General features: G+C 39.4%; 2 protein-coding genes across 2 annotated transcripts; one reads left to right on the top strand and one right to left on the bottom strand.

Moving 5' to 3' along the window:
• Positions 1-3040: 3040 nt before the first annotated feature.
• Positions 3041-4451, bottom strand: LOC146004126 (uncharacterized). The gene is made up of 2 exons (XM_083142792.1): positions 4398-4451; positions 3041-3745 (listed from the first exon to the last, which is right to left on the bottom strand). Exons 1-2 carry the CDS (start codon positions 4449-4451, stop codon positions 3059-3061), a joined length of 741 nt encoding a protein of 246 aa, XP_082998918.1. The 3' UTR covers positions 3041-3058.
• Positions 4452-19261: 14810 nt separating this feature from the next.
• Positions 19262-21035, top strand: LOC146004331 (uncharacterized). The gene is made up of 2 exons (XM_083143101.1): positions 19262-19299; positions 20250-21035. The coding sequence occupies exons 1-2, from the start codon at positions 19288-19290 to the stop codon at positions 20793-20795; spliced, it is 558 nt and encodes a 185-aa protein (XP_082999227.1). The 5' UTR covers positions 19262-19287; the 3' UTR covers positions 20796-21035.
• Positions 21036-22393: the final 1358 nt, after the last annotated feature.

Below are 22393 nucleotides of genomic sequence, written 5' to 3'. Positions count from 1 at the left end.
AAGTGTCCTTAAACAAAACAAACTTCGTGCCCTTAGCTTGGTTGCCAGGGTAGCTTTTGTAAACATTTATGCGAGTTCAAAGCTCTGGTTTGTGGCACGAGTGCTTCCGATGAGGAAATTGGATTTGGTACAGATAAGGAGTGCGATAAACTGGTTTGTTTGGGCACACCAAATGCTGCGGGTGAGTCACGAGAATGTATGTCTGCCGGTACGGTGCGGGGGGCTTGGCTTGATTCACGTGGATTTAAAAAGCCAGGCTCTCCGAGTACAAGCAGATATGTCAATGTTAGTAAACTTCCCAGACAGTTTAACGGGTGTGATACTTAAGCAGATTTTGGACACCATACCATTGCAGTCTCCGATCGCTATAGCAACGGTGCCACCGCAGTATAAATATTTACAAGAATCAGTGCTAGAAATTTGTTATATACTACTTTCAGCGAAACCTCTTGAAATACCAAAAGTATCTAAATTATACCAGGCCCGTTGTTTGGCTACATTGCCTAGCTGCAAGATAATGATTAATCAACCAACCCATCCCTGGCATAAAATATGGAACAATGTTCACGCACCACATTTATCGCCCTTGGTAAAATCTGCGTGGTACTGTGTGGTACAGGATATAGTGGTGACGGAAGAGAAATTACATAAATTAAAATTGTTACAAGACCCACTATGCGGTAGGTGTAAAAAAAATGGTTCGATTTTACACTGGCTAAGTGAATGCATACGGACACGTGAAACATGGAAATATCTATGTGTGTTATTAGGAAAAAATTGTCGCACCCATCCCAATGCGTTTACTGTGCATAACATAATGTTACCTACGTTTTCGTATTTTCCATGTACTAAATTGCGTAGTGTACAATGGTTGGTTGGACATTATATATTGTTTGTCTGCATACATAAAGGTATAGATTTTCATGATCAATTTTTAATATATGTTAAACAGGAATATCATAAAGTGTCTCAAGATAAAAGAAAAATATTATTTGCACATTTTTTAAAGGTGCTGATGGAATGTTAAAAGAACTATTGTTATCCAAAACCTGTAAAATTACTGTATGAAAGAAAACTTGTAAAAAAAAAAAAAAAAAAGTGGTTAGCACATCGCGCTGCGACGCCAAGGGTCCCGGGTTCGAATCCCGGTCGGGCTTGGTTGTTTGTGAATGTCCATTCATCAATTTCATCATTTCATCACTCATCCCCATCTTCGCAAATTAGCCAAGAGGCACAAAACGCGAAGTAAAATAAACTAAATCAATCAATCAATCAATCAATAAACACAATGTTCGAGTATGGGCAGATGTTAATCCCCATGTTGTGAGGGAAGGCTATACGCAAAGACCTGAGAAGGTTAATGTGTGGGCAGGTATTTTAGGAAATCACATTATTGGACCCCTATTTCTTAATGGCAATTTATACGGTAATCTGTACCTGCAAATTGTACGTGACACAGTGGATCCCTTGGTAACGGACCTTGTAGAAAACTCAGTCGATGTCAACGGTGTGCCTGAATTTGATGCGGACAATATCGTTTTTTTCAGCAAGATGGATGTCCTGCATACTACAGCCAAGACGTACGTGAGTACTTGAACGAACATTATCCCAATAGGTGGATAGGCCGTCGTGGTACCATCGAATGGCCTGCGAGATCGCCTGATTTGCTTCCGAACGATTTTATCATTTAGGGACACCTTAAATCTGTTGTGTACAAAACAGAACCTAGTAGTCTAGCTGATATGCAACAAAGAATAATAGCAGCCTGTAGAGACATTTCAGCAGACACGTTCAGCAAAGTGCGACGTGCATTTTATACTCGTCTGTTCTACTGCCAAGAAGTGAATGGGGCTCATTTCGAACATCTTCTGTAAATAGTAGGTAAGCTCAATTTGACTTTTGGTGGTGTACATGTTGTAACATCTTGTAACCCCCCATTTGCCTTCAGTTGACATTGTACATGTAACTACGTGCCTCCTTCACCATTTGACATGAGTTGCGATTGTGCTTGTACTTGTCCTCCTAGTAGCAACCTCAGGGGGCGCGATGACATGCGGTTTTGTGTAAGGACGCTTGCCATCTCTTAGGAAGGGGGGGGGGGTGTACGTATTTGTAGACACTGCTAGGATATCTCCGAATCATGCTACAGTGTAGGAACATTTTTCCAGTTCCCACTGTTGTCTAGGATTACTACTGTAGGAGTTAGAGTCCTGTCCAATGCTGGTCATGTTCTACATTTGATTTCACGCCATTGTCAACTGGAGCTACGTAGAGACCCCGGATTTGCTGTATTCTGTATTGTTGTTATGATAAGACCTTGCAAACGACATATTCTTCGACTCCCCTTGCTATTTGAAAAAATTGAGTCAACCCCAGCCTACCCCCTTGTGGGGGCCCGGGTAGGGAATGGTTGGCCTCAAAACGTTTCCCCCTGAACATCATGGAATCCGTGTTCTCATAATACCCAGGGTGGGGTGAGACTTTATGGACACCGTCGTCGTACCGTCGTCGTCTTGTAATCAAGGGGTCTTGGGTTCGATTCCTTGTGGAGGCGCATAGTAGTTCGGATCCCACTTTAAGCTGTAGGTCCAGTCCCGATTAGCCTTACTGTGCATAAAGTGGACTTAAAACACCAACTAAATTAATATATATATATATATATATATATATACATTCGGTAAAAAAAAAACACTGACTGCGTAACTGTGTTCATAGATTGTGTAATTTTAAGAATTCGATTTTTTCTGTATCATCAAACTGAACTAATTACATCTGTGTGGTGTATATAGCGTCTACCCTGTCACTGTTGTACCGAAGAGTTAGTTAAGTTTTGTCTTACGTGGATCATTACAAACAGAATAATTCTTTGTAGAAGACTTCTTTGTTAACTCTATTCAAAATTTAACACTTACGCACTGTTAACTCATTGAGTCAGGAAAACATTTCAATCCGATTAGTGGAAAAAAATAATTGACTCTATACGGAATTTCTTTCATAACAAATATAATTTAACCAGAATTATAGAACACTGCCAGTACACAGATCGCTACAATGGTTACTAACATTTTGGATAGTTTGGACAGGCTGCGGGGTTAAGCCCTGCAGGAAATTTTGCGAGAGAGCCGTGAAGGCTGTTGTAGTTTTGGCCTCCGGCGGCACCAGACTGAAATCCGGCTCCTCCAAAGTTGCCGACTGCTCCAGATCCAAAAGAGGCGCTGGGTTGGTTGTAGTGGACATTTCCTGCACCCTGCCCACCGTGGTGGGCTCCCTGGGCCTCTGGGAAGGGCCCCTTCTCAGCGTCGTAGGCGATGACTCCCTGTCCACCACCAAGGGGGCTTTGTGAACCATCATAAGCTCCCTGCGAACCTTCATATGCTCCCTGTGAAGCTCCGTACGCTCCCTGTGAAGCTCCGTATGTTCCTTGTGAACCTCCATATGCTCCCTGCAAAGCTCCGTATGCTCCTTGGAAACCTTGAGTTGTTCCATAGCTGCCATGCCCAGCGTTGTAGGCTCCTTGGCCTACATTATAGGCAATTTCTCCTCCATGACTACCATCGTAGCTACCTTGGTCACCTTGGTACCCGCCGTCGGATGCCGCGTTGCCGTAGGAACCGCCGTTGGCAGCGACGGGTGCAGGGGCGTTCCCGCAGAAGGGGTAGTTGGGGCACTGCTGGGGAGAGACTCCCGCCGGATACTGTGCTGGAGGAATTGCAGACGCCACGGTAAACAATAAAGTGATGGCGACCTAGAATGCAGCAGGTAAAAAGCATTAAGTGACAGCATTTTTGAGCAGAAAGACCTATTAGTGCAAATTGGATTATAACGGCAGTTAACATTGCTTAAGCTGAATACCGCTACTTGACTCGAAAAAAACGACAATCTTCATACTAATTTGAAATTGAACGTGAGATTCCTGAAAGTCTATCACTCCACACACTGCTTGCATAACGGGTAGAGATGTGTGTATACAAGGTACGGCCATATAGCATAACACAGACGAACTTTCACAAAGCTTGGAAGATATCAAAACGAAAAATCTTTTTTGGTAATGTTTTGCTATGAGCCAATGAAAAATGGCTTTTTCTATCATGCGTGTAAATAGCCATGTGCAACAGATTCATCGATATTTCTTTCATCGGAATAGACAATATTTTTAGACAGATTATTTAACCAATCAATATAGGCTTCAGAATCCTGTTGTCACTGCCACTTGTGAATACATGCCTGTTGTGCTATCCTGAAAATGATCTAAGGTTAAATCCACTCTACGTATAAAAGAAACGTGTTACGTTCAAGACATTTGCAAGTAATCGTTATTTTTATGAGTTAGTGCAAATTAGTTACTTAGTTACATGAACTTTTAACGTACTTTGCTCTTCCCTCAAAATTAGACTTACGAAATTGATTACTGAATTTTCTTTCCTTAAAATTCTCGTTCTGAATATTGGCATAGCAATGGAAAGACCGATTGTTAAGTCCCAATAGTTAAAATATAGCATCGTGTTATTTATACAGTAACGCAACTGAGATACTTTCAACAATGAGTAACTCTAAACAATCAGGACGCAGTTGCCAGTAAGAAGGGTCTGGTGCGGGGTACACCAAGCTTCAACCAAACGCTAAAAATTAATGCTAAAAGCGCGGCGTTGCCAGATCAACAAACGGAGGAGCTCGAGTCGCTGTTAATCGCTAATGATTTTGACAAATTTACTTCCTTAATATCGTATAGGAAATCTTCAAAATCTATGTATTTGATGCATTTTGAAAAAAAACAACTATAGTTACCTCAAGATTTGCATGTAAATCTTTATATTTCGACGTAACTATTTACTATTTTACATTTGCATTATATGTGTAATACACGCAACTATTGTTACTTCTTTCGTTGAATGTTGTATCTTTTACATAAACAGAATTAAATAAATACAAAAACAAACATTAAGATACATTTTTTTCCGGAAAATAAAGCACACTGCACTTCCTACGAACCGGGACACCTGCCTGCAACTGAATTGTAACCTTGGTGGCGCGCAATGAATTTGATACGCGAGACAGCCCGCATAAACAAACTACGATTGCGGAATAAATAAATAACGGTGCTGTGGAGTAACAATGCATTCTAAAAATAATTTCAAACAATTGTCAACACTTTTCTCGCTTGGTCTGCACGTGTATCGCGACAAACCGAAAAATTTCTCGCTAACCAACTTTTTCGTGTTACGGTCTGATGATTTATACAAAATATCTCTCCTCGTAAGCAAATTAATTTACTCTGGGGAAGAATATCATATCTACAAACACCATAGATCCCATAGAAAAAAAAAACTGGCGAAGTTGTTCAAACGGTTCCATATTTATGGCTTTTGAAGTACTTACTAGAAAAAAATTAAGCGTTATTGCAAAATTGCATAATTATGGAAATTTCAGATCACATGAATTTATGACAGGTTATATAATGCCGTCAGTAAATAGAGCATAAAAAACTCTACAGGATAATTATTTCACTGTTTGAAATTTATGACTTTTACTTTTTGTAAATTTTGTAACAACTGGCGACGCAGCTGTGGTAGAGAAGGACAGAGCTATTGGCAAAACTCATGTATTAGAGAGAGAGGGAAGTACTCCATTTACTTCCATACTGACTTTTAAGGTTGAGACACACTATAGCCCTCCTAACCTAACAATTACTAATCTACAATTCCGCTTAGGTCTGTGGTTAGCTTAGGTTAGGATGACCAAGTTTAGATAGAGCTCCTAGCATTTAGTTTTGGCCTGTGGTGGAAGCTGAGTTGTGCCCCGCACCTGACGCTTGAAACAATAATTCAACCACAATATTCAAAGTCGAAGCTGTGAAGGTAATTTTTCCTCGTGTTATTCAGCAATCCGGCGTTTTCTCGCCACAAAAAAATAATTTAAAAAATTATATATATATATACGTATATATCCCTGACGAAAGAAAATTATAGTAGGTATACCATTTCTTTACTATGGAACAAGGACATCTGAAAAAAATCACAAATACGGCTATGAAACGTCCTAGGACTCCGTTTAATGCACATCAAAGATTTCCCTACCGACAAATATACAGCCTTGTGGATTAAAAAGGACACTATTCTGCAAATGACCAACCTCACCGAGCAGAAACAACAGCAGGCTGTTTTCCACTTGAGCTTTCATGGCATAGTGATGATATTTTACATGCATTAAAGTGTTCACAAGAAACTTGAAGGTGGGTTAGGTGGACGTTAAGTTTGAACTTAGCAATAGAAATTTGGTCAAATTTTCGGTGTTATTAGTTCGATAGCTGTCTGCGTTTTCTTAGAATGCAAATACAGTAAAACCTCGTTAATCCGGACCCAAATAAACCGGACTTTGCTTAATCCGGACAGGCAAAAGGCCAAAAAAAGCATAATGCAAGGTTTTAAATGTGTCTAGAATTCAACAAGAGAACTTCCCAAAGAAAAGGCAGTCAACCACTGATGAAATCATGTTTCCCGCAGACTTTGTACTCTACTGGATATGTATTTAGGCCTATGCCCTTTAAATACACCATCATAAACGTGTTTTGTTGCTATGAACGGAGTTTCAATGCACTTTCTACTGTTCTTTTAGGTTATTTCAGTTAATCCGGACTTTCGTTAAACCGGTCAACTTATCCCCCATTAATTAGTCCGGATTAACGAGATTTTACTGTATAGCAAGTGTTTCTAAATTATGTCTAAATGTTATCACAAGATTTAATGACCTAGATTAGTTCAAAGATACTTAGAACCGCAATACAATAGTTGACTTTACTGTCTTGTAGCAAATTTTCACATTTGCATATCCCTCCCAAAAAACCTAACTCCCAAAATGAAATCATAAACACGCCACTGAGTGGGCATTCCCCCAAAAGCAAAAATGTAATTCGCACAGTGCTGAGAAGTGAAGCACTAGAGCTTTCATTAGGTTGTTAAGTTACCATGTCCCCACTTACTAAGTTCATCATGATTGCAGTGTGAGCTTAGTTCTTGAAGGTGCTGGGTTGACTGATGATTAGCATAAAGGTAAAGGGGTTTATATAGGAAGTAGCAGCAGAAAGCAGGGATCAACTAATTGGCAAGTATTGTTGAAATTTGCTGGAAGGAACTTGCTCGCATGCAAGAGAGGCAGGAGGAATGTGCTGAACTCTCTCGCACCGGTCTTCAATTGTTTTATTATTGTGCATGGTAAAGAGCTGGAAAATGTCCTGTGTCGTCTTGATTCCTATCTGGGTGTCATTTCCAGTACAGAAAGCAAACCGAGGTACGTGGATGTGTAGCTGGTTGAACGGTGACCAAAGTAGAGGAGACTTCCTCCTACCACCAATCTTTATTACTCGCTCGCATGTCTCCCAGGCAGTGGTACCAACTTTTTAAAAACATTGAGTGGGCTGAACTCTGAGATTTGTTTTATAATTTTACGAAATGATATTTACCCTAAAATGCCTTTTTGGTTCGTTCCTTGGTCGGAAAATCCGATCAGATCCGTGATTTTGGCAGTTTTGCATATTTGGAAATTTCGGCAACATTTGTTGGCTTGCCTTCTTATTTTATTTTTGTGGCATTTCTTCATGTCCTGTTTTGTGTTTTACTTGCTTCATGTTGTTTTTTTCTTTCGCACAACTGTCGTGCAAACTGGAGTAGGGTTGACTTATACATGTTTAGAATTAGGCTAGGTCTCTAGACCTGATCATAATTCGTAATTATACACTTATATTTCACCGTATATGCACTCTGTTCTGATTTGATGACCAACGGGGACACTGCTCGACCTTTTGTGCGTGCTTTTGTTGTAGGTATTCGGTGTTTCTGTGTTAATTAAGTCGTAGCATTTTATAAATTTTTATTCTATGATTCCGTTGGCCGATGATGTGAATGGTAGCATTTTTCTAATATGGATAGTTGGGACATTTATATCTGCTTCAGAGAGTATTCTCATTGACGCATTCTAATGATTTCTGGTAAGATGGTGCACTATGTTGCCACACTGCGCATGCATATGTAAGCACTGTCTGACCAGCACATTAAATAATGTTATCCTGTTTTTCATTGTCAGTGCGGAGTAGGCTTTATGTCTAAAAATCGTTCCAGGCTATTTATGAGAGGAATACATGATTTATTTTTAGTGGCTTTTTTGGGTCCATTTTAGTCCTAAGTGTCTATTTAGAAGGTCACTGAGGCTAGAGTGTCTAGTTTGGGGAAGCGACGAAAAATCTGGCGATGTTTATTAATCTTAGTGCCCATTTTGTACACCGTGTATCAAAAAGAATCATCCGATTTAAAAGTTCTATTTTTAGGAAACCAATGGACATAGAACCTTGCAGTAAGTTGTAAAATACATGTTGGGGTGTAAGGGGTGACCTTCCACGTAGGCGCCCAAAAGTCAACCTCACTTCCACGTAGTGCACCCTGGACTAAAGACTAACGAGGCTCTGGCGACTGGCAATATGGCCAGTATAATTTTGTGTGTTTTGTCCTGTTTGTTGTCCTTGTGTGTGCTGAGTGCCCGTTTACGGCCTCAGCTTTTAACAGAAGTCAGAACATTTTAACATTTTTAGTTATGCAACGCTAGAGTTGTTATTTGTAATGATAAGGGGCTGGCCCCCGTATAATGTGACGGGAGCAAAATAGCCTAAGTGCTGACGCTCCCAAAATTTTAAATTCAAAAAATTCAAAATTCAAAAATACATGTTGGAATATGAAGTTTCACTTACAATACGTTTTACGTTGTTGCAGGTAGGTACGTTCCGAAAGTCTTAACGAAACGAATTTAACGAGAGTAACTTCGCTCGTCAACCTGGTGAAACGAGTTATTTTACAGACTTATGGAACGCTCTAGACGAAAGCGCAGGCGCAGCGTCCTCGTGGCGTCGAGCGGAAGGCATGTCCTTATGGCATAAATAAACTCTACTGTTAACACTGTTACTCATCTTAATCACATTGTAAGAACAGTTGAGGCACACTCGTCTTACGCATGTTGCTTCATATGCAGTTTAAAGCCATCATGCACGCGCGTTGCCTGCACGCAGCAGACGATTCTCACCGAACAAACCAGTCTTCTGGCCCGTGCGTTTGGTGAATCTCGTTCTTGCACGAGAAGCACGGAAAGCGACTTTTGGGACAGCATAACGAAATGCACGAGAGCACTTATGGGACGGCCATTTACCATAACTCGTTTAACGCGTTCAACTCGTGCGACTTTCGGAACGGGCGCCTGGTGCTGCTTACTCTTTAGTCCGCTTCAAGATGACATCCCAACAACCGAAAGCTTTCTGCGTTCTCCACTTCAACAAATGTGGTCCGTTACAGTTGTGCAGTGTGAGTTTCGTCGTAAATACGGTGCTGCATCACCTACTGCTCACAGTATTCGACGTTGTACGCAGAATGCTGCCGGTTGCTGGGTTGCCATCCTGACGCGGACTAAAGAGTGAGCTGCACCAGTGGCACCTACCTGCAACAAAGTAAACCTTATTGCAAGCAAAACTTTATATTCCAGCATGTATTCTACAACTTACTGCAAGGTTCTATGTCCATTGGTTTCCTAAATATAGCATTTTTAAATCGGATGATTCTTTTTGATACACCCTGTATATTACAGAGTTTTTTACCTGCCTGTTTTGAGAGTTTTTAATGCCTATCGATCCTCATCCTGGTTATAAGCCCTTACCCTCCTTTACTTTCCTAATAACGACGTGACCACGGATAGTGTAAATTATATAGGGCACTGAAAAGTATCATATCGGAGATAAAACAAATTTTTATTACATATTTTTATAACAGTTAGTAATAATATTCTTTAGATTTATAATGATGAAACATTTTGTTTTCCTCAGCGCGGGGACTTTATTTCTAAAATAAAATTTAATTACAGGCAGAGGCCATGGGAGCCAGCTCAAGTTCTAAAATGTGTCTGTCAGCCTAAAAACCTACGAAAGTAACGTTGATGATTTTTAAAATTTTGCAACAATTTCGATTTTGTTTTTGCACAAATGAATGTGTTGTTTTTAAATCTGTAGTCTGCAATATTAATTAATTTTAGTTTTATAACCATTGATGCAAGGTTACCAGACGTCTCGATTCAGTCGGAACAGGCCTTTCCTTTTAATGAATGTCTCTGTTTTTTTTTGTCTCGGCTCGGATACTACTTGCTACTAAGGACGATTCTTGTACTATCACTACGGACATTGCACTGGCTATGTAGGACATTCTGAAATTGTTAAAATTGTTTTGAATTTCCCATGAGTCAAAAGCGTTTGTTTGACACTCGACAAACAAATAGGAACCCCTTGATAATTGAATGGTTTCTTCGATTATTGTCAAAATTGTCCTGAAGTACTTTTAACAAAAAGCATAATTTTTCAAAAACTCAAGAAATTAAGTACAATATCATTTACCAGATTCTGTCAATCGGAATTTATTTTACTACAACTTTTCTTCTTTTCTACTTGTAATTGCCTTGAACATAAATACACAGGGGTGTGACTGTACAACATCAACAACTTTCTGAGAGAGCCGTTGAAATTGGCATTTTTGGTACACTATACGTATGCAACCCCACTTAATAGCTTTTTGGTTGCCACTGACATTTATTTTTACTGTCGAATAAGATTCTAAAAGCGACAATACGTCATGGAAACAATATTATGCCAGCAGAGACACTGACAGGTTGGAGTCACTTATCTTAAACTTTCCCTTCAGAAAATACATTTACAGGGTACCCACTGAAAATCGTGGAAGGCCTGGAGAAGTCAAGAAATCAGGGTAGGAGTGAGAAAGTAATTTAAAACACAGAAAATTTGTTAAAAACACTCAAAACCTAAAAATTCACGGATTGGTAACCGAAAACACATTTAGTTCTATCATCCCAGCAACCTTCCTTTGGGGATAACATTAAATATATAAGACGCTCTCTTATTTTATTTTTCATTTATTTTCAGAAATATTCAATAAACTTGATTAATTTGATTAACTTTCAAAGTTGAAGTACAACTATTATTTATTAGCAAGTTAAATCATTGTACAGTAATCTGGAAAGTTATACCTGAAAAATTGAGGAACTTTGATGTTGCAAAATGGGTGTGAACCTTCATCTACGCATATCACCGGACACACATATGTTGCTTATCGTAGACTACATAATTTGTTGCCATATAAAATCAAAGAATTTGTAAGTTTCATAAGAGATATTTAAATACAGATGATTTATGTAGTCTATCCATATCATAACACAAATTTTTCACTCTCTGACAGAAATAAATGTCAGTGTCAACTGCGAATATCTGTCACGTGGTTGCATACGTAGTAAATGTCGTTCTTCAAAGATTCGTAGCATAGAAATAAGCAAAGCATAATGGAGTACATGAATATTGTCTATAAAGATGCAGAAGTCAACAAAATATTATGTAGCATCAATGTGTCGAACAATGTAAGTCTCCAGTAATTTATGTATGTGTGTGTATATTTACAGCATTACAATTACAGCATATGCTGTGCCCCACTAGAGAAACTTTCTAGATGCGCCTATGGATCTGTCCTTCCGCCTAAAGAAATCCTGGGTACGGAACTGATAACAGGCAAATTATTGCGTGGGCTCCAGCCCCATAGACCCATATAAGTTGGTGTCACTGCCTCCAGGATTACATAATTGAATGGCAGTTGGCAACGGTATCTCTTGGCCACTTCTATCGCACTGATCCTGTCTCTGCCAATGGAGAATTAATAGCCGCATCCAGTCTCCCCTCTAGTAATGGTAACTGGAAGGAAATCAGAAGTCATATTCGGTAAATTCTGCGCTGACTTTGGCCGCGTAACAACTTTGCACTCAGTAGGAACCGTAGAGGGTTGGTTGGGCACGAGGTGTAGTACTGGACTCTCATTTGAGCTAAGCAAATTTAATGCGTATTTCTATCAGTATTATGCTGTTATTTGACTAATTTCACACAAATATGCGAATATTAGCTTTCTTTAGTTCTTCTCTAAAATGTTTCAAGTGCAATATTTTTTATTATTTTACTTTGTAATCGCAGCATCTCCCGATGACCGGACGTCTTGCCTCCCTTTGGGATTGGATTTCCAACGAAAAGCACATTTCTTTACGAGTCTATCGTTCTCTTCAGTGGGCAGCAAGACATCTAGTAATGATAAGCCCTGTATTAAAAATACCCCAATTTATGCATGTATATTTGCGTGTGTGAAGTGAAAAACAAGTCCTCAAATATCCATTGATGTGCAGTGAAAGCATTGCCAACGTAGATAAAATGCATTGCAATGCTTCTTAAAAGACCACAGTAGATGTTTCTAGGTGTTTTAATGCTGACACGTAAGCATTATGTAGATACAATATTTATTACAATTGTTACTATAAAAATGTAACAGTAAACAAAATTATCTTAAAAATTACAAAACCTTTTGAACAATAATTATAAACAAGTCTTTCAACATTCATGTTTAACTAATCGATCACAGACACTCTTATTATGATGGGTACCTTGGAAGAGACGCAAGGCTAACTCAACCGTGATATCTTCCTGCATTGAGGTTGATGTAGCTTCTTCCAGCCCCTCCACTCGCTCTCAAAGATCCTGGATAGTTGTAGGCACCTTGTCCTTGATGTCCAGCGTAGCCGCTGATCGCCTGGCGAGCATAGTTAGCTGGTCCTCGTTGTCCAGCGTAGCCGCTGATCGCCTGAGAAGCGTAGTTAGCTTGTCCTTGTTGTCCAGCGTAGCCGCTGATGGCCTGGGGAGCGTAGTTCGCTTGTCCTTGGTGTCCAGCGTAGCCGCTGATGGCCTGAGTGGCGTAGTTACCCTGTGCCAAGCCACCGAGGTTGGACGCTCCACCAAGGTCGCCTATCCCAGCCGTGTTTCCGTAGTGGACGACTGATGGATGGGCGATGGTACAGAAGGGGTAGTTGGAGCATTGTTGAGGGGAGATACCGGCTGGCAGTTGAGGGGGATCAGCAGAAGCTAAGGCCAAAATGACAGCACACAACACCTAGAAGAGTACACATCATTGAATAAGTTTTCAAATACTGGTTGAAAGTGTGGCAGATACAAATCTTCAGAACCAGTAAAAAAGGAAAAAGATTCCTGTAGTATAGTATGAGTAATAGCTTTAAGCAACATGAAACAGGTAGATCGAATTTAAGATAAATTTATGCATACCGTTTGCCTGCTGTTTGATCAAAAACGTTAGTTTGTCATTGATTTATGCTTACACTCAGAGCTAATCGGAAAAGGAGTTATCTACAGTGCTTCACCGGAAATCGAACCACCAAGACCCCGTCATTACTATAGCTCTCGCCACGAAAACAGTCCAGTCAAGGTCACGCCACCCACCTACAGTGTTGCCAATAAGCTACAATATTTTTTTCTTTGTAGTCGACAGCGTTACCACGACATCGTAGAGGAGGCCCTACTAGTTTATCTTTTCATCTTATATGCTAGCGATTCACACTTTCTAATTCTGTTTTAATCATATTATAAACTTACGATAGGAACTTCTACTTCCACCTCATACTAACTATCATAAGTTATTTCACATTTTCGGACTATCTCTTGTCTCTAACTTTTAAAAAGAGTTTGCCTTTGAAACTTGGAATTGGCAGAAACACTGGTATGAGATCTTTTTATTTATTTTTTTTTAAAAAAAACGATTACACTGAAAACATGTGGAATTCTATGTGCGAAAGTAACCAAGTCACGCGACACACATACAGGGTGGTAGACAGAATTCTAGAGGTGGGTGGGCGAATATTCTTACAGCGTGGTCTATTATGTCTGCTACGTGCATTGGTGTGCAAAGTTTGTAGACTTCAGGGAGGGCACACTGCCGACTCAGGGTGAGCAATTCACCTCTGCCCCCTTCCCATAGCCCTGCTCGTATAATACGGAAAAGAGTTTTCCTTTATGATTCGGCCTAGCAAGAGTGAAACATCTCCGCGGTCCTCGTGGAGGATGCTCCGAAGCATCTTTGGAGACGTAGCTTACCTGTTTCATCATAGCTGTTGAGGAGCTTCTGCTGTTCGCAACGCAAGAGAGGAACTGATGGCCTTCCAACCAGATAGGAAGTTATATACGTGCATGTGCATGTACGAGACGGGCTTTCAGGTGTGCAAAAAAAGTGAAATTCCCGCATGCTAATAGTAACTGTGCACTGGAAAGTTTTCTATCTACCGGAGAATGTATGAGCTTTTCCATTTTTCTACTCGTGATTCATATTGTTCGTTTCCTGTATACTTGAGACATAGATGATTCGTGAGACTTAGAAAACCGTAATTATCAGTATAATCTAGGTCACATTACTAGCTCGATTTACATGTAATGCCTACGTCCCAATATCGCATTCAGTTTTGTGTATTTAGTTTAAATTTTGCTGTTTTGATGCGTAGAGGAGATGGAATTATAAAAAACACAGGACTCTTGCTCGAAGGGTGTATGTCTATCACTTCTCCGGGTCTAACACTGCTGCTGTATATGGGTATATACATACGTATATCTACTAGCACTAGCGTATGATATATATATATATATATATATATATATATATATATATATATATATATATATATTTTCAGGGAACTGGAATTAGAAAGTTGTGTATTACGTATCTGCGCTCAAGAGGGTGGGCTTTACACAATATAAAATATTTTGCAATTACCGTTTTTCACTTTCGTTTTAAAAGTTGTTCCAAAGACACAAATGGTAGTGGTAATTAAGATGGGTTTGCATTTTCCAGCCTGTTCTGTACTGCTTCTATTTAAAAATTTTGGTTTTCTCAACATTTCTAGAGGGGCTGTAACCTCATCAGCTCCTCCTGCGTACGCCAGTCTCCATTTGTGTATATTAGTTGAGCCCATCTACAATATAGCAAGTTATTTCCAGATGTATTTCTTAAAATTATTTTTGTCGCTTTTCTAGCACTTTAGATTAATCGCGACGGCGAAGATTTTTTATTTTTGTTGTCTAGTGTCGTTCTTCTTCCACACTTGGCCAATAGCGACAAGGGGGATGAGTGATGATGTGATGAAATTGATGAAGAGATATTCACAAAGGCTGTGATTCGAACCTGGGACCCATGGTTTCGTAGCGCGCTGTGCTAACCACACCGCCAGCATGCCAGCGAAAATGAATACTTCTTTGTTGAAATAGATTGAGGAACAAATGCAATGGGACTTACCAAGATTTCGAATCAAGAAACCTTGCATACGTAAAGTGATGCGTCAACTATTTCACCATGCATGCTGGTAATTTTAAAAATTTCATAATTGTAGTTTGAAGAGGATTTTGAGATGACATTTCTGAAATAATAATTCTGTTACGTTCATGTTTAATAGTATGTTTTTGCTGTTATTTTCCCTAGCATTAGTGTTTGTGGGGCACTGCATTTGTCAGTGCGCCTTCAATTTCGCCAAATCATCGTTCATCCATACAGTTGAGATCAACTTTAAAAGGCAAAAAAGCGACATTAAGTAGGTAAAATGCAACAAATACAAAAAAGCTATAGAGGAAGGTTTACATGTTACGGTACGGTCACATTGGACCGGTTTCCGCCGAATTTCTATTTTGCCATGCCATGTTCTAGCGAGTTCGACTGACAGATGTTCTCGCGATGTGGAGGTTACATTGCAACAGGAAAATTGTCAGTGTCCCGGTAGAGTTTGATGGGCAGAATGTATTGAAATAGCCGACGATTTTTTTCTGTTCGAAAACTCTGCATCTATATTCTATATATATAAAAATGGATGTATGTGTGTATATATATGTGTGTATATATGTGTGTTTGTTCCGGCAAAACTCTCGAACGCCTGGAGCGATTTCAACCTAACTTGGTACACGTATCACTTGCAATCTCGAAATAAATACTGTGGGAAGACACCCCCAGGGGTGGGAGTGGGAAGGGGGTGACATGTAAAAATATTCGAAAACAACCGATATTAGTGTGGAATCCATAGTTTTCGGAATCACTAAGCTAATTGGTGACATTCACGATTGCAATTTTCATATGTGTACCAAGTTTGGTTGAAATTGCTCCAGGCGTTCGAGACGTTTGATTACTTTATAATTTGTATACTGTACTTATACTTTTCAATATCTGTAAATAACATTAGTTACATTTTACACTATAGTTAAAATTCATTATTTTCCTGTCTAATAGAAGATTGGGATAAATAAATGCCCGGGCAACGCCGGGTAATCAGCTAGTTGAAAATAAATATTGGTGAGGCAGAACGGAGAGTGTTAATAAGGTTTTGGAAGATTTTTATTATTTGTGCCTTCTTATAATGACAAACATGTATTTAGCGCTTTGCAATTCCCCTTCATTGAAGTGTGTTTAATAGTCTACGTTCGTAAACCAAGTCAATAAAACTTGAAATGTCCACTATTGTCATCCAAATATATAAAGTGCGAGACATCACACTTCTGGCGAAATGATAAAAAGGAAGTATTTGCTTACATTGGGTGCTCGATGAAACAAGGCTGTGCACGCCAGAATACCTCGGCGCCAGCCCCCCCCCCCCCCATACTTTTCTACCGTTTTCTTGGCGTGTACACCTGTGTAAAATTTCGGCCGAAACCAGATCCAATATGACCATACCCTTAGTTTTTCTTAATTTTGTATTTTTAATTTGACCAAAAGTGAAACAATAGATAACCTGTATTTCCAGTAAAAGTTACATACATTTTTAATACAAATTGTTTTTCTTCCTTCTTATCAACAACAAATTATGTATGAGCTGTGACGTTGGTCATTTCGTCTGCTGCTATCCCAACTTAGGGGTTGGTATAGTGTTCCTCAGACGTTTTAGAGCAAATCCATGAAAAGTAGAAATACTGGAAATTTTTTAGATTAACATCTTCAAAAGATATAAAATTGTATGCATCTAACGAGTTTATTATTTCACTTTTGTTTTTAGCATATCTTTTTGGTATTGAACTTGAATTTATAGATCATTCGTAATGACTGTGACAAAACAAATGTAACACCTGTGACACAGCATTTTTTTGTTGTTTAATATTGAATTTAAGAATATTTTCAAAAGTAAAAACGTTAAGGAATTACTTGTTCTTCATACATAACACAATATTCATTTCAATGCATACGGTTCATTAGGCAACCAGTGTTTCTTATTTGAAGCTTTCCACATGCAAAGACAGTTCACAAATTTGGTGAGACCAGTGACAGCATATTTCCTTCAATTTTTCTAACAAGATAAATCTAAGGATTTATCTTAGTTCATGTGAGTTTGGCTGCAGGAAGTTATTGGTGTACAACTTCTGTTTCTGTTACAATTGGAAGAGGTAAGTAAGTCGCACTATCTTTTCAGTTAAAATGGAGGGAAAATGTAACACACATGAGTATCTCTGAGACCCATAACTGAATTCATATATCTATACTTTTGCAAGGAATTTTGCACGGACCATGAGGTCATGTGACTTTGTTGCTGTTTCGGTGAAGATTAAGTGTTGAGATTATCTTCGTGTTTGAGTTTGCCAGTAGACTTCTGCAGAATATAATAGCAACTGGTACAAACTGGGTCTTTGAGACCCACTGATATTTTCCATTTGAATATGTAGATGGCGCTGGGGAAATGGCGCTCGTTGTCCTGAAACTACTTGTCACAACCAAAGGACGTAACCCCAATACCACAGTATTCGGGTTTCAGAAGGACGCAATGCTTGCATCGTACTGTCCCAAAAACGGCAAAGTAGTTGTTGTTCTCAGCACCATGCACTCCAAAGGCAACATCGATGAGAGCAACTCATTGAGAAAGACAGAGGTCATCCTCTCTTACAATAGCACCAAGGCAGGAGTCGATACAATGGACCAAATGGCTCGTTGCTATTCTGTGAAGAGAATGACAAGAAGATGGCCAATGGTGATCTTCTACAATATGATAGATATCAGTGCTCTCAACGCTTTTGTTGTGTGGATGTCACTGAATGGGGACTACTGCAGTGGAAAATCACGCACGCGTCGACTGTTCCTTATCGAACAAGGGAAACAGCTTGCTGGTGCTTCACCCTCGACTGATCCGAATCCTATTCCACCTCCAGCACTAGGCAAGAAGTGAAGAAGATGCACTGTTTGCAAGTGGAAGGCTAATAGGAAAACCAATCACATCTGCACAAAATGTAAGAAACCCGTATGCATGCAACATTCACATTTTGTTTGCGGGAAGTGCATAGATTTGTAAATAAATTTCCTACTGTGCAGTAGTTCTTGTACCAGTGTAATAAAACCATAATAAAATAAAATTAAAATTGTAATAAAACAAAAGAATAATGTTACAAAACTGAATAAAGTGTAATAAAACATATAAATATGTATGTAGAAAAACGGAAATAACTAAAATAACTAATGATAATGTAATAGAACAAAATTTAGTAGAACTGTAATTGTAACAACACGTAATAAAGTGCAATAAATGAATAAATCAAAACATAATCACAGGCCGACCCCTGTGGCGGAGTGGTTAGCACATCGCGCTACGACGCTAGGGGTCCCGGGTTCGAATCCTGGCCTGAGCATGGATATTTGTGAGTGTCCATTCATCAATTTCATCATATCATCACTCATCCCCATCTTCGCAAATTAGCCAAAAGTGGCACAAAAGCGAAGAAAAATAAAGCAAATCAAAACATAATCACATAAAATAAAGATTCTTAAATAAAAAATCTGCTTAGTGTTATCCAAGGTAAATACCACAATTTTTAACACTGGGTCTGAGAGACCCAGATGGTACCAGATGCTATATTTTTCTGCGGTACGTCTAGGGTTAAGAAAAGGTAGAAATAGAATTCAGCTTGTCTCGATTTGGAACTATCCAGTGGTGGCTTGTCAACCTGCCAACAATGTGGTTTTTATCTTGGCTTGAAAAGGCAGAAGTAGATATTCGAGAAGACCTTGAGAAACAATATCCACGAGCACCTAGCTACTCCTAGCTGTCATATTCATATGAGAAAATGAAAACCTAATTAACCAGATATCTGAACGAAAGAGAAAGCACAATAAATGCAGTAATTATGCCGAGAAGTAGTTCTGAAATCAAGTTTTCACTCATGGAAAATCAGTGGAGACATTAAAGAAACCGATGCAACAAAATGTTACCGTTTGAGGCACTTTCCCTTGTCATGAATCTGCCGTTTCGATTTACATGAAGCAGTCTCACCCAGAGCCGTAAAACGCATCGTATAAAAGTCACTCCCAGGGTGGAACAAAGCATCAGTTCCTTCGCTCCTGTGGAAACAGCAGAAACGTGTTAGCAACCATGATGAATTTGGTAAGTTGTCTTTCAATAATGCTTGTCCGGAGATGCTGTATATTTCCATAGTTCACATACATGGCAGTCCGCAGAATTTCTTTCAGGGAGGACGAGCAAGTATTTTTCCAAAATTACTTAAAAAAATTTCAGTCCTTTATATTAAATTACACGAATGAAATATATAATAATCACCAAGCCTCCATTCATTGATGGTCACTTCCACGAAAAAGTCTTACCCAGGAGGGTAAGATTCACAATTACAGTTAGGAAGCACAACATACACAATACCACGAATCACTTGTGTTTGATTCAAATAACTTTCCCAAATCTTAAACCTTCTCTTTAAAATGTTTGATGTGAACCGACATAAAAAAAATTCTGCAACTACAACTTTGTACAATGCATTTGCGTCTTCTCCTGTATTAGAACGTTCGGGCTTACATTATGTACAGCGTTGTGTGTGATTGCCAAATAAATTTAATGTTGTGACAGAAACTGATCTCGATGGTGAAGTGCTAACGCTCTTGTCTTGTAGTCAACGGGTCCCAGGTTCGATACAAGGTGGAAAAACGTAGTGGCTCGGATCCCATTTAAAACTCTCGACCCAGTTCCAGTGCATAAATTGAATTAAAATAAACTTTATGCTTAAGAATTGTTTCAACAAACAAAGGTAACTATAACCTTTAAAAAATTAAGAAATATTTATCTGATATTCTGTTCATGAAGATATTCTTGCGGGCGGATCTATATTTTCTCCAGCTTTAGCTACAGTCCGTAAGTTTTAGAAACACCCATCATTCAAATCAAATATTATTTTCTCCTTACTTTGTTACTACCAAATCCTTTTTTTTCTTCAGGATATTCTATCTAGTCATTCCTACCAAACTGTCTGATTAAGTGTCGTGGCTTGATCAATCATAACTTCGGCAATTTGTTCTTAAATACTAGTGACGTTCCATTTCTTTCAGGTGTTGTACTCCGCCATTTTGGCCATAGCTTCTGCTGGTCAACCAGCTCAACTGCCCGCCGGCATTTCTCCTCAGGAATGTCCCAACTACCCCTTCTGTACCATTGCCCATCCATCAGTCGTCCACTACGGTAACACGGCAGGGATAGGCAACCTAGGAGGAGCCTCCAACCTTGGTGGCTTGGCACAGGGTAACTACGCCACTCAGGCCATCAGTGGCTACGCTGGACAACAAGGACAAGCCAACTACGCTCCCCAGGCGATCAGCGGCTACGCTGCAAATCCAGGACAAGGCAACTACGCTCCCCAGGCGATCAGCGGCTACGCTGGACAACAAGGACAAGCTAACTACGCTACTCAGGCAATCAGCGGCTACGCTGGACAACAAGGAAAAGCTAACTACGCTCCCCAGGCGATCAGCGGCTACGCTGGATATCAAGGACAAGGCGCTTACAACTATCCAGGATCTTTGAGAGCCGCTGGAGGGTCGGGTGGGCTGCCTGGAACCAGCTACATCAACCTCAATGCGGGAAGATACCAAGGTTGAGAGCTTTGTTCAGGAATTCGCGATGCTAAGAGAATTTGCAGTTTGAGTGTGTCGTACGAAAGAAAATGTTGTATGCTTTTTTTCCTTCTGTTTGTGTGAGCGTGAGAGCTAAATTATTTGCCTACAGATGTCAGGATTTTGCTGTTAGTGTAATTGTGTGGTATGTAGCTGAGAGAGTATGTCTGATATGAATCTGATCCGAAGGATTTGATTATTCGAACTGAGGTTTAAGAATAAACAGTTAGAAGTATATGTATGTGTGTCTTTTCCCTGAAAACAAGGCTAAATACGTAAGCAAATGTTATCAAAAATCTGAATGAGATTAACTTGTACTGTGAATAAATTCTGTCCATCTTTATTTTGTTGATGAATGGTTCGCCTCCAGGGCTTAAAATAATATCCTCGTACGATGAACAATAAATTACCATTTTTCACAACAAGAGAGGAACGAACCGTTTTTACCGAATTGAATATCGTTACAATGATCATTGATTCTTCTAATTACAAATTGAATCGCTGAGACATTAATTATGTTTTCAATAATTTACACAGAAGAGAGAGAGAGAGAACAAGTCTTTTGAACAATGGCTATTTTTAACATTATAGATTATTTAGATGCCATTATGATTACAATTTTTCATGACGTAAGCAGGGTATGAAATAGACAGGAGCAATTTCCATGATCAAGAGTCAATTTTCCCCACAACGGTTCCTTTCATAATAAGAATGTTTTACTTATTACTTTCATATTTTATTTTGAGGAGCGTCTCAAGTTGAAAGACAAAATATTTGCAATTGTAAACAGAGGAAAATAATATAGAACAATTGCAAATTACATATAACGTACGGCACGTAACTTCTTTAATTTAATAAAACTAATTTAACGCTTTTGACCATCTGTCGAACATGTCACAAGAAATGATAATTATCTTATCGTATGGACACACATTGTTGCATGCTCCATGTCGTTTCATTGTTGCACTAGCTCAAATACAACAAACGTTCATGAAATCTTTGGTAATATTTTTTCGGGCGTGGGAAAGCAAGGCATCTTTCCAGAAAAGGGCAAGAAAGGTATTAATTTCCAAAAACGAGCACGGAGGACATTTTTCAGAAACGGCAATTAATGCATTCTTTTTTTTTTTTTTTTTGGAAAGGACGAGCAAGGATTTTTTTTCCCAAAAGGGGCAAGCGAGGCATTTTTCAGGAAGGGGCAAGCAACGTACAGTCGGGACGCGCTAGCAACCGACGTGGAACCACCCGCTCTGGTAGCGATGCGCTGTTGCCGGATTGAGTTACTTCAGGATTTTCGCGAGCCCACAGAAACACGTGTAGGATTAAACATCTGGTTAAACATATAATGACGGGACACTTCCATTGTTCTCAGTCCCACTCTGTTCATATTTGAAGGAACAACGTTAAGGCTCCTTCATACATTTGACGAAAGTCGAATCTGAGGAAGAAGAAGAAAAAAGGAGGGTCATGTGGGTTGGTTTTTGCGTGGCTTACTCCGTAACGTGTCTCGGACGTAACCGAGTACGTCACGAGATTGGCAGTCTTCACAGTTTGCCTGGGTCTCAGCTTCTACTTCCTCGTAG

Source organism: Lepisma saccharinum, chromosome 21, assembly GCF_977018435.1.
Source record: "Lepisma saccharinum chromosome 21, izLepSacc3.1, whole genome shotgun sequence".
In the NCBI taxonomy this organism is placed as follows: Eukaryota; Metazoa; Arthropoda; class Insecta; order Zygentoma; family Lepismatidae; genus Lepisma; species Lepisma saccharinum.
This window is presented reverse-complemented; position numbering and strand designations above follow the sequence as displayed.